The sequence below is a fragment of the Ammospiza nelsoni genome, chromosome 14 (assembly GCF_027579445.1).
Source record: "Ammospiza nelsoni isolate bAmmNel1 chromosome 14, bAmmNel1.pri, whole genome shotgun sequence".
Lineage (NCBI taxonomy): Eukaryota > Metazoa > Chordata > Aves > Passeriformes > Passerellidae > Ammospiza > Ammospiza nelsoni.
This window is the reverse complement of record NC_080646.1, coordinates 408976-420091: the sequence shown is the minus strand read 5'-3', so window position 1 is coordinate 420091 and position 11116 is coordinate 408976. Positions and strand designations below refer to the sequence as shown.

At 64.4% G+C, this 11116-nt stretch overlaps 1 protein-coding gene across 5 annotated transcripts; it reads right to left on the bottom strand.

The window, feature by feature from the left end:
- Nucleotides 1-4: 4 nt before the first annotated feature.
- FES (FES proto-oncogene, tyrosine kinase) lies at nucleotides 5-9027 on the bottom strand. 5 transcript variants are annotated; one of them, XM_059482043.1, is made up of 20 exons: nucleotides 8698-9027; nucleotides 5690-5803; nucleotides 4778-5023; nucleotides 4507-4680; nucleotides 4342-4438; nucleotides 3798-3981; nucleotides 3510-3647; nucleotides 3281-3400; nucleotides 3082-3204; nucleotides 2828-3014; nucleotides 2669-2746; nucleotides 2267-2476; nucleotides 2048-2170; nucleotides 1793-1846; nucleotides 1554-1672; nucleotides 1260-1354; nucleotides 1045-1168; nucleotides 778-935; nucleotides 482-604; nucleotides 5-327 (listed from the first exon to the last, which is right to left on the bottom strand). In XM_059482043.1, the coding sequence occupies exons 1-20, from the start codon at nucleotides 8776-8778 to the stop codon at nucleotides 185-187; spliced, it is 2691 nt and encodes an 896-aa protein (XP_059338026.1). In that variant the 5' UTR covers nucleotides 8779-9027; the 3' UTR covers nucleotides 5-184. The 5 variants fall into 5 exon arrangements, with proteins under 5 accessions (XP_059338026.1, XP_059338025.1, XP_059338024.1 ...); XM_059482042.1 differs by having other exon boundaries at nucleotides 2669-3014; XM_059482041.1 differs by having other exon boundaries at nucleotides 2048-2476.
- Between the last annotated feature and the right edge of the window lie 2089 nt (nucleotides 9028-11116).

Here is an 11116-nt window from a genome sequence, read left to right as displayed (position 1 = left end):
TTATTGTACAAGACGAAGCCGGGCAGGAGCTGTGGCTGCCATATCCCACCCTGAGGTATGCAGGAGCCCCTGCCCTGGGGCTCAAGCACCACACAGCTACCCCTCAGTACCCACTGCCCAGACAGGGCTCTGCTGTGTCCCCAGCAGTGCCGTGGGATGGATCCAGGGCCCCTGGTGCTCCCTGTCACCGCTGCCTCTTGCGGATGGCGACGAGGTCCTGGTGGATGGTGCAGAAGTTGGGCCGCTTGTGGGGGTCATACTCCCAGCAGCGCTGCATCAGCTGGTACACCTCCTCAGGGCACTGCTCGGGAGGGTCCAGCCGCAAACCTGGGCAACAGGGATGGGGATGTGGATCACCGGCCCCTCACACCCCACGTCCCACTGTGGGATGTGTCCGGCCCATCCCACAGGCACAGCCCCACAGTGCTGGACCCACAGCTCATGGTGGCTCTCAGGAGCCAGCCCCAGCCGTGTCCCCTACCATGCTCCACTGCCTCCCGTGTCTGCTGGTTGCTGAGGTTGGCATAGGGGACGGCACCCAGGCTGAAGGCTTCCCACAGCAGGATGCCAAAGCTCCAGACATCACTCTCTGAGCTGTATCGGCCTGGGGACATGGGGCAGGACAAATGCTGTTGGCAGGAGCATGGGCCCAGTCATGCCCATGCTCCTGAGGGCTGAGGTGCTCAGGGTCCCTGCCTCCCTCCCCAGGACCAGGTGTGTGGGAGTGGGATAGTGCCAGCTGCGGGGTGCCAGGCCATGCCTGGCTCCATCCTGTACCATAATTGAGTGCTTCAGGGGCCGTCCACTTGACAGGGATTTGCTTCATTCCCCCTGTGGCGGCGTAGATGCCATCCTCCTCCTCCCGTGACATCCCAAAATCACTGATCTTCAGGGTGTTCCTCTCCGTCACCAGGCAGTTGCGAGCAGCCAGGTCCCTGAGACAGCCCCAGGCAATCAGCCGTGTGCCCAGCTGTCCCTGGGGCTCCACCTGGCACGGGATGGGGTGGTGAGGATCCCAGGGCTCCCCGTGCTGCCAGGGCCCACCTGTGGATGCAGTGCTTGCTCTCCAGGTACTCCATGCCGGCAGCAGCATTCTCTGTCATCTTGACCAGCTCCTTCACGCGGAGGTGTGGACCCTCACTGCGCAGGAAGGTCAGGAAGTCCCCCCCTGTGCCCAGATTGCAGAGGCGGTGGGTGCCAGGCAGCGCTGGCAGCTCACCCAGGCGCGGGTGCGTGGGAGCGCGGGGACGGGTGCTCACCCTGCACCAGCTCCATGACGATGTAAATGGGCTGTTTCTGCGTGCAGACGCCGATGAGCCGCACAATGTTGGGGTGCCTGTACTGCTTAAGAATCCTGTGGGGACAAGGATGGCACTGTGAGTGTAGGGGGGCCTGGCTGCTCCAGGCACAAGCCACCCGCTGCCATCGCCAGGGCACTGTGCCCAGCCAGCCTGGGGACACAGCCCTCAGCACGAGGGTGCTGCAGTCCCAGCACTGTCCAACAGCTCCAAGAGTGGACAGATGTGACAGGAGAAGCCCAAAGCCGCACGGACCTGGCTTCCTGCAGGAACTTGGCCTTGAGCTCAGGCGGAAGGGTTTCCCGGCAGGATTTCACAGCAACGGGAGAGTTGTCAGCACGCAGGCGTCCGCTGAACACTTCCCCAAAGTTACCCTTCCGAGACACAGGTGCACTAGGCTCAGCTCACCGTGCGGCCCAAGGCAACCCTTGTCCTCCTGCAGACCTGTGAGGACAGCCCTGCCCTCCTGCAGACCCCACAGCACCCCATCTCACCCGACCAATGCGCTCCCCCAGCAGCACGTCCTCGTGGTTCAGCACCCATTTGTCCTGCAGCAAACAGACACCCGTGAGCTGCTCCTGGCCCACAGACCCCTGCAGGCCCCCTCAGGCAGAGCCCAGGTCCAGGTTCCCCTGTCTACCTGGAGAAGCATGCCTGTGGCCCTCAGCCCAGCCATCAAGAGGAGAAAGGGCCAGGCAGAGCTGCCCCTGCGCAGGGGGCCCCATCCTCCTCCCCACTGCCTGTCTCACCCTGGGCACAGCCCTGGCCAGGACAATGCCACTCTTGCGGGTGATGGGCTGCTGGCTCTGCAGGAGGTTCTGGATCAGCAGCGGAATGGTGGGGAAGCTGTCACCCTCCAGCCGAAACATGTTCTGCAGGGAGGGAGGCCAGGAGGTTGTGATGGGCAGGAACCTGTGCCTGGCCACGCAAGGCCACCCCAGCCATCCCCCTTGCTCGTGATCACTCACTCCCACAGCCTGGATGATGAAGTGCCGGGGCTGCCCATCCCACAGCACGCTGAGCACGTACTCCTGCTTGCCCTGGCTCTCCCGCACCAGGAAGTCCCCAGGGCAGGTCAGCAGCTCCTGCACCTCCGAACGTGGGATGGCCCCGTGGTACCAGACCTGCTGGCACAGCGGCTTCTGCACGTCTGGGATGAGGGGCACGGGGGGTGGCAGCTGGAAGGAGACAAGGTGAGCCCAGCGATGCACACTCCTGACTTGTGCCAGAGGTGGGGCAGCAGGAGTGTCTGGAAGCTGTGCCCAGGGCAGGTGGGAGCAGAATCTGGAGGTGCTGAAGCAAGGGAGAGGACAGGCTCATCAAGGCAGCTGGCCAGAGAGCAGGGTGGCGGGAGGCACCCAGGGACTCACCGAGTACTTTGGGCTGAAGATGCCCGTGATGTGGTTCTTGAGGGTCTCCAGCGCGCTGGCCCCGCTCCGCTCCTGCTCCTGGAAGGAGGCACGGGCTGTGCACCAGCTGTGCAGCCCATCCCTGCAGCTCCCGGAGCGCAGGAGGCGAGGCCGACTCACCGTGGAGGAGACGGACTGCCGGTCCTCCGGCAGAGGCAGGGCAGGCAGGGGCTCCCTGGCGCCCAGCTCTGCCAGCTTGCTGGCCAGCAGGTCCCGCTGCGCCCGCAGCTTGGCCTGGGCACACAGGCAACCCTCGAGCTGCTGCCGCGCCTCGTGCAGCCCCTGCCGCCTGCCCAACAGGTGCACCCTGGCGAGGGGAGGGCACGGTCAGCACCCGCTGCCCGGGCCCCTCGCCCCCCTCTGCTGCACCTCACCGCTCCCCGGGGCTCCGGCCCTGCTCCTCGTCGTGGATCTCTGTCTTCAGCTCCTGCATCTGCTGCTCCTTGATACTCACGGCCTCTGTGGCGGCCACCAACTCCTCCTCAACCGATGTCAGGCTGCAAGAGATGTGTGCCGACAGCGGGCTTGGCCCCTGTCCCTCACCTGCCCCTGCCCACAGCTAGCCCCACTCACCAGTGCTGGACACTTTCAAGGGTCAGCTCATTCAACTGCAGCTCCCCTGGCACCAGGTTTTCTGTGTCCTCCAGCAGGCTCTCATCAAAGGACACAGCTGGTGGCATCTCAGATTCGTACCTGTGGGCACCCAGGACAGCTGTGCCTCCACTTGCCCGTGCTGGCCGCTGCCAGCCAGAGGCAGCAGGGCCATACCCAGCAGAGAGGCTGCGGCTGTGTGGAGCCATACTGGTGGCTCTGGATGAAGCTGCTGTACTCAGTGGCAGGGTCGATGGCCTGGATGGCACTGGCAATCTCCTGGTGAATGGCCAAAAGATCCTCCTGTACCAGGCTGCTGATGCTGCAGTACTCGCTGAGGATCTCCTTTCTGTGGGAGCACTGCTGGTTCTGGGGGGCCGTGGGCATGCCCAGGGGGTGGGAGTGGGGTGCAGGGTGGCAGCAGGGCACAGGATGGGCAGTGCAGCACAGGGTGGGCAGTGGGGCACGGGATGGGCAGCGGGGCAGGCAGGGCTCTTACAGGACGAGGATCATCTCCTGCTGCAGACCGTAGAGGGATTGATGCAGGCTGGGCAGCACCCGCTGGTAGTGATGCTGGTGGTGCAGTGCGGCCGCCTGCACAGCCAGCACATACTGATTGTGGAGGGCATGGAGCTTCCAGAGGCTGCGCACATACTTCTCCTTTGCCTTGTCGCGCTCCTTGTCTGTGGAGAGAGGCTGTGGAAAACCCCAACCACCAGCACACCACCTGCCCCAACAGCGGGGCAGGGGTCACAGGGTGGGGGCTGGGAGAGGGTCCCAGGGCAGGCAGAGGAACCGAGCCTGGGGTGGTCACACTGTGACACAGAGATGCCCCTGACCCACAGCGTAGTGTCCCAAGGCCCCCAGGCTTCTGCCTGGCTTCCTGGGGGCCAGGCTGCGCTCTCCTCTATGCTGCCCAACCCCAGAACCCCCACCCGCTCCAGGCTGGGCTGTAGCTTTCACGGAGTGCAGGGTGCTCCAGCCATCCCTGACCCATAAGGGAAGCTGGGAGGTCACGCAGGGGACAGGGGCTAGGTTGGCACCTTTGCTGGCCTCCTGGTACTTGCGCTTGGCCTGGGCACTGTCACGGGCTAGGCTGCGGTACTGTGCCTTCAGCTTCTCCATCTCCTGCTGCGTCGTCTGGAGAGGGACACAGTCAGGGAGCGGGTCCAGCACATTCCGCTGTTCCCCTGCTGGCTCCAACGTACCCGGCTGTAGTCCTGGCTGAGCTGCTGCCACTGCTCGCTGAAGGCTCTGCGCAGCTGCTGCTTGTCGCGGATGAGCAGGCTCAGCTTGGCCAGCGGCCCCGCTGCCAGCTCCTCCGCGTGCCGCCGCAGGATCTGGCTCAGCGTCTCCGTCCGGCTCACCAGCACCCACCAGGACTGCAGGAAAGGGAGTCAGGGATGGCGTGGAGATGGCATCCTCCAGCAGCACCTCTCGGGCTCTGTAGGGCGCCATCCTGCTCTGAGGCATCCCTACCTTCTCGATGTGACCACCGTGGTTGCCATGGAGCTGCCAAGTGCTCTCCTGCTTTTCCAGCTGGGAGAACATGTGGTGCAGCATCCCTGCATACTCGCGGTCACTCTTGGCCCGCTGTGACATCCACTTCCTCATCAGCTCCAGGAGGCGCAGCTCCCCATCCTGCAGCCGCAGCAGCGCGCTGTGCCCCTGCGGGCACCACAGCTCCGGCCCAAAGCCCATGGCACCGCTGTGCAGCCGGGGGGACTGTGGGGCACCAGGACAGCCTGAGCCACGGCTGCCACCCTGCACTGCCTGCGCCAGCGGCCGGGGGCCTTTGCATTTCACACCCTCCTAGCCCATCATCTGGTCTGTGCAGCAGAGATGGCCCTCCCCACCCACTGCGAACAGCCCTGCAAAGCCTATTCAAAGCAGCAGGATGAGTGCTCCAAGCTCTGTGGGAGCTGGGGCCTGTGGGGATGGTGCTGGGAAGGAGGAAGTGTGGAGCCATGGACAGCAGTGTCACCTCTGCCATGCACAGACTGCTCCCCAAGGGCAGCACCAGCCCCTCCTCTCTGGCAGCTGCAGTCCTGTCCTGCCCTTTCCCACCCCTATGCCCACGGTGTGGGAGCTCCCTGGGGCTGGGGCACTGGTGGGAAGCCAGCAGAAGCTGAGGAGGATGCTGAGCCGCAGAGAAAGGTGCGGAACCTGGATATGTTCCAGCATGCAGGACGCCAGTAAGGCCACTGGGAGTTAAACTGATCCCAGTGGCAGTCCCCGGACGCCCTGCTCTGAAACAAGAGCGCAACAGGAGCAGGAGAGTGCTGGGGCACCTCCCTGTGCAGCGCAGGATGTCTCCTGGCACGGCCCTTGACCTCACCAAGACCTACCCCCAGCCTTTCAAAGGAGTCCCCATCTCTGCTAGTACCTCACCAGGGCACAGTGCTTCCGACCTACATTTGGTGTTGGGTCTTCGTTGTGAGGCTGCTGCTGGCGTCCTGCTGGGGCCGGGGCTGACGCGGTCTGGACCCGGCACAGCTCCGGCTCCTGGGGAGGAACAGGAAACCCAGTGCTGACCATACAGCCATTGCGAGATTTCCTGCGCTTCCTGCCCTCCCTGCCAGTCCCCACACCAGCAGCCAGCACACAGTTCTGCTGCAGCTAGGCAGTTCCCAGCCCCGCCACACCTCCCAGCTGCCTCCCACCAGGGCCTGACACCAGCAGGTCCAGCCCTGTAACCAAGGGCTCCCCTGCTCCTGTGGAGCCTTCGCTCAGCACCAGTCCCACCCAGCAAAGCCCCTCAGCTGTGCCTGGTCCTGCCTGGCTCCCAGCCCCACTCCATGTCCCTGTGTCTCCAAGAGACTGCAGGACCTGGGGGGTCCTGAGGACTCTGTGTAGCCCCACTGAACTGTGGCCACTCTGTCACCATCCCCAAGCCTGGCCGTTGTGACAGGGAAGGGCTGCAGGACAGAGCATCCACTGACAGACACGCAGAGTGCTATGCCCCAGCCCTTGCTGCCAGCCTTCATCCACAGAGCCAGGACCACACTGGGCACCTCCCCTTCCAAGGGCTTCCCTGGTGCCACGGCAGCTCTGCCCAGCCCTGGCAGCTGCCACCACCACTGCCACTGCCCAGTGGCACGGCCCAGTCAGCTCCACTCAGCTCAGCCTAGCCACCGCCTGGCTGTTGGGCCTCCCGTGATTGCCAGGGAGGCTCCGGCGCCAGAGGAGTTTCAATGTCACCTGCAGGACATTGCCGGGCCGATTCCACTTTTAGAGGAAGTCAGGGAAAAAACGCGTCAGCCGGGAGCTTTGCTGACTCGCCTTCCTACAGCAGAGCAATGTGGGGTGGCCACGTGCTGGAGCAGCCCCAAGGAAGGGCTGCCACCGTACTGCTTCTCCCACCACCACCATCCCTCCAGCATCCCCTCCCCGCCTGGCCAGGCTGCTCCTGGGCGGCCAGGGCTGGGCGGCTCTGCGTCTGACCGCAAGGGCAGCAGCTCTCTCTGGAAGGCAGATTGCTGCCCGGCCCCAGCCCCGCCTAGGGAGAAAAGGAAGAGCAGGGTGAGCGCGCTGCAGGCTGTGCCTGCCACGGGGACCTCGCTCCTGACCACAGGAAGCCGCCGCGGCCCAGGCGCAGCGAGGCCGAGCGCCTCCGCAGAGAGGAGCCGCCTCTGCCATGGAGCACAGCCACAACAGGCTCTTTTGTGGGGCTCGGTGAGGCTGCGGTCGGCTGTGTCTGCAGCTTGGCCACAGCACGAGTGGGTCCCAGGTCCAGCCAGGACATTCCTGCACCAGGGTGGTGCTAGACACGGGGGCTGCAGCCAGGGCCCAGGCTGTGGTGAAGGGACTGAGCCTTGTGCTGTGGGAAAGGGGTGCTAAGTCCCCAGGCTTTTCACACGCACACACCCACACAGCCCGTTTCTGAATTAACTGCCCTCGATGCACGTCCCCATAAGCAGCTCATGCAAGGGACATCCCCTGCCCGTCCCCACCACATTTCCTGCCCACAGCCAGGGAAGGGCAGTGCCTGGCCCGGGGGAAGGTCTGCAGGCTCCAGCCCACCTGCAGAGCAGATCTGGGTGCCCCTGAGGCCCACAGTCTCCACGGCCAGGCCACTGCCCCAGCCGGGCACCCACGGCACATAGAGCACAGGCAGCGGAGCTGGTTTGCATAGTTCTGAACATTTAATAACTCAGTCTCTCTAGCGTTATATCCACATCCATTAAATTAAAAACAGGCTCAGGAGGCAGCTCCTGGCCGATTAAATTACAAGAAAAAATTACTGTGCACCAAAAAGTTGTTATAGAAAAATAGTCCTGTGGCCCCTGGCCAGCGACTCCATCCACGGCTGGCCCCGGTGTGCGGCGGCGGATGGCAAAGGGGCGCGTGGCACTGCCCCCCAGCCCACGGGGAAGGGGCAGCAAGGGGAAGGGCTCCAGCGGGGAGCAGAACAGATTGTCACCAAGTGGGGGCAAGGCACGTCGGGGGGCTAGGGCTGCAGGAATGCTGGGCACTGCCCAGCACAGGCAGGACGCAGGCAGAGCTGGGGCAGTGCTGGCACTGGCGCTACCTGACGGTCCCAGCCAGCAGCACCTACAGCCCTCCCCAGGGGCAGAACACAAGGGGCCCAAGGCAGCCCCCCAAAGCAGGGACTGTGCGAGGGGTCCCTGCCCAGGCTGTGGGCTGTGCCATGGGCACAGGGTCAGGCGGTGCCCAGCCTGATGCTCCCCGGTGCCAGGGCTCCTACCCGCTGCAGGCAGCGGCGGTGGGATGGGGAGGCAGTGGACAGCAGCAGCTGAGGCCTGGCCATTATTGCTGTCGAAGGGCACGGGTGGAAGCAGACAGGCCCAGGGGAGGCGGCAGGGAGCTGGGACACAATGAACTGAGCCTGGGACGCAGCCCCGCACGGGCTGAGGGTGGGAGCGGCAGCGGGATGCTGTGACACAGGCTGGGCTCAGCCCTGCCACAGCCAGCCCACCTTGAGCCATGGCAACCCAGGGATTTCACACGCTGCCCATCCTGCAGAACTCACAAGATCCCAAGCAGCAGCCATACAGCCAGCAGGGGAGACACTGCTGCCATTGCAGGGCCAGGAAGCGTTGAGCCCCACTGCCACCAAACACCCTGGCATGGGGCACAGGATGGACGCAGGGCCAGGAGAGATGGTGCAAGACTGGGACGGTGCTGTGCTGGGGATGGTGCCTGCGGGACCATGCCTGGCCACCCAGACTAGGGCTGAGGGATGGTGCCAGTGGGTGGGAGCCCCAGGCTGCTGCAGTGCAGGAAGGGGACAGGGGCAGAGTCCAGGGCCCCTCAGCCTCACCTGCCCCAGGCCTGCAGTGCTGGGCAGTGAGGAGGGAGGGGCAGGAGGGCTCATCAAAGGGCACTTTGGTCTCTGATGAAGGCAGTCCTCTCGCTGTGGGCCTCATAATCCTCACCGTCCGACTCAGAAGGACCCTCCTCCTGCCAGATGTCGGAGGGGAGCCCCTTGTAGGAGATGATCCCGCTGTCCAGGGCATACACCTTCACACCCCGCAGGCTGAAGCCTGAGCGTGCTTGCAGCACCAAGAAGATGGTGACAAAGATGATGACAATGAGGATGCAGCTGAGGCTGGCGATGAGGACAGGCAAGTTGACCGGAGGGGTGGCCTCAGCTGGTCCTTCGCCATCTGCCAGGGCAGGGGACGCACGGCTGCTCTGGGTCTGGTGGGAGCAGGAGAAGTCCAGGCTGCTGAAGTGGGAGTGCGCAGGACAGGTGAGGCACTGGTTGGGGCCAGGTCCCGCACAGGTGGCACAGGAGGGGTGGCAGGGCAGGCAGAGGTGGGGTGCAATGGGCTCCACGCTGTTCTCCAGGTTGTAGTGCGTGCTCTGGACGCCGGGTGCGAAGCCGGGAGGGCAGCGCTTCAGGCAGCTCTTCTGGTGCAGGTAGTACCCCTCCTCGCAGACTGTGGGACAGGCAGGGTCAGCTGGGGGCTCCCGCACCTGCGTTCCCCCCCTGCTGTCCCCACACTTACCCACACATGTCTGGCTGGGGGTCAGGGTCTTGCAGCCACTGCTCTCCAGCTGGTTGGAGAGGCTGGGGGACTCGGTGGCCGTCCCATACAGCACGAGCGTGAACTTGGTGAGCGTGCCTGCAACAGCGCAGGGTGAGGACCACAGAGGTGCCCACAAGATGTGCCCATGACAGGCACAGGGAGGGGGCTCAAGCTGGTTCCCCATCCTGGCTGCCAGGGCACAGCAGGGTTGTGCCCACCACCCGGGAGAGCATCTCTTGTGGGGCCATGACCCTGCACAGGACTCCCAAGGGGCAGGGGGTCAGGTGAGCTAGCACGGGGTCTCCTTTTGCCTGGACTGCCCCAGAGGGGCTGCAGTACCATCCCACCATGCCCAAGTCCAGCCTCTCCCCAGCCACACCACCCTAAACATCCAAGATGTTACTGGCCCCTCAGCTCAGGAGCAGGGGCGGGGGGGAAACTGGCTGACTACACAGCTCACATCCCAGACTTGGAGGGAGGCAGCAGACACCCCTACCATAGTTCTTGGCATCACTGGTGTTCTCAATCTCCAGCACCCACTCCCCAGAGGGGTCCTCATCCCACGAGTGCGTTGTCATGAAGGCCCAGTCATTGAAGCCATCGGCCGAGAAGTCGTGAGGCCTGAGCGACAAAGGCAAGGGCACAAAGACGTGGCTGTCAACACATCCCAGACTCACCAGGGGCCAGCCCGGGGCGCGCCAGAGCCCAGCACGTACCTGGCAGCCAGCAGGGTGGAGCGGGTGCCCATGGGGCTGACCAGGTGGATGGCCAGGTCCCCGCGGCGGTTGTAGGACAGCGTCAGCCTGGCCTGCGCGTGCTCCAGCCGGCTGATGTAGTTGGCTTTCCCCAGGCAGGCGTCCACCTTCCGCCGTACCTCGAGACGCTTCCCAATGTCCCTGCCGAGCACAGGCAAGTGTGAGGCCAGTCCCAGACTGGGGGGACAGACCACAGTCCCCATTCCTTGCTGTGGGGCTCTGCAGCTGTCCTGGGGACTGGGCACCAGGACAGCTAGAGCAGGAATCAAATCCACAGTGGGTCAGAGTGGCACCACCACAGTACCATTCCCAGATGGGTGCAGGGAGGAGAAGGGGTGCCCCAGCTCCTGGGCATGAGGGGCGGGAACTGCGCTGCCCAGTGCTGCCACACATGAGCCCTGAATAGGCCCTTTATTCACACACCGCAGGCCAGCTACACCCTGCATGGCCCAGCCAGAGATGGGATGGGCAGAGCCGTCCCCATCCTGCTGCTGGCCTGTGGCCGCTCCCCCCACGATGCCAGCACAGGATGTGCCGGCTGTACCCACACAGGGCTGGCTCCCCAGGGCGGTCAGGGCAGGGCCCAGCCCTAGCTCCCCTCGTGCACAGCAACATGATCTCCCCACCCAGGAGCCCCGAGGGAGTGCCCTGTCCACAGACAAGACTGCACTGTGGCAGCAGCAGCCAAGCAGGAGTCAAAGGAGCTTCTGTCTGCCCCCTGAAAAGCCCCTCTGTCCAGGATGACTCGTGCTGGCTGCACCCCAACCGCGGCGCCCCAGTCTGCCCGTGCTGACTGGCCCAGCCCCACAGCAGGGAGGCTCATCGGTGATGCCAGAGCGGGATGGCTGGAGGTGCCTTTCCCAGCTCTCCCCAGGGAAGATGCAGGATGCTCCAAGGGTCTCAGCAGCAGTTCAGTCCCAGAGATTCTCCCCATTCCCTGCTCTGGGCCCAGAGGCTCTCAAGCTCCTGTGCAGAACAGACGCTGAGTGATCCTCTCCTGGGCTCACCAGCCCATACCTGGGCTCTGCAAGGATGTCAATGACACACTTCCTCTGAGGTCCCACCGT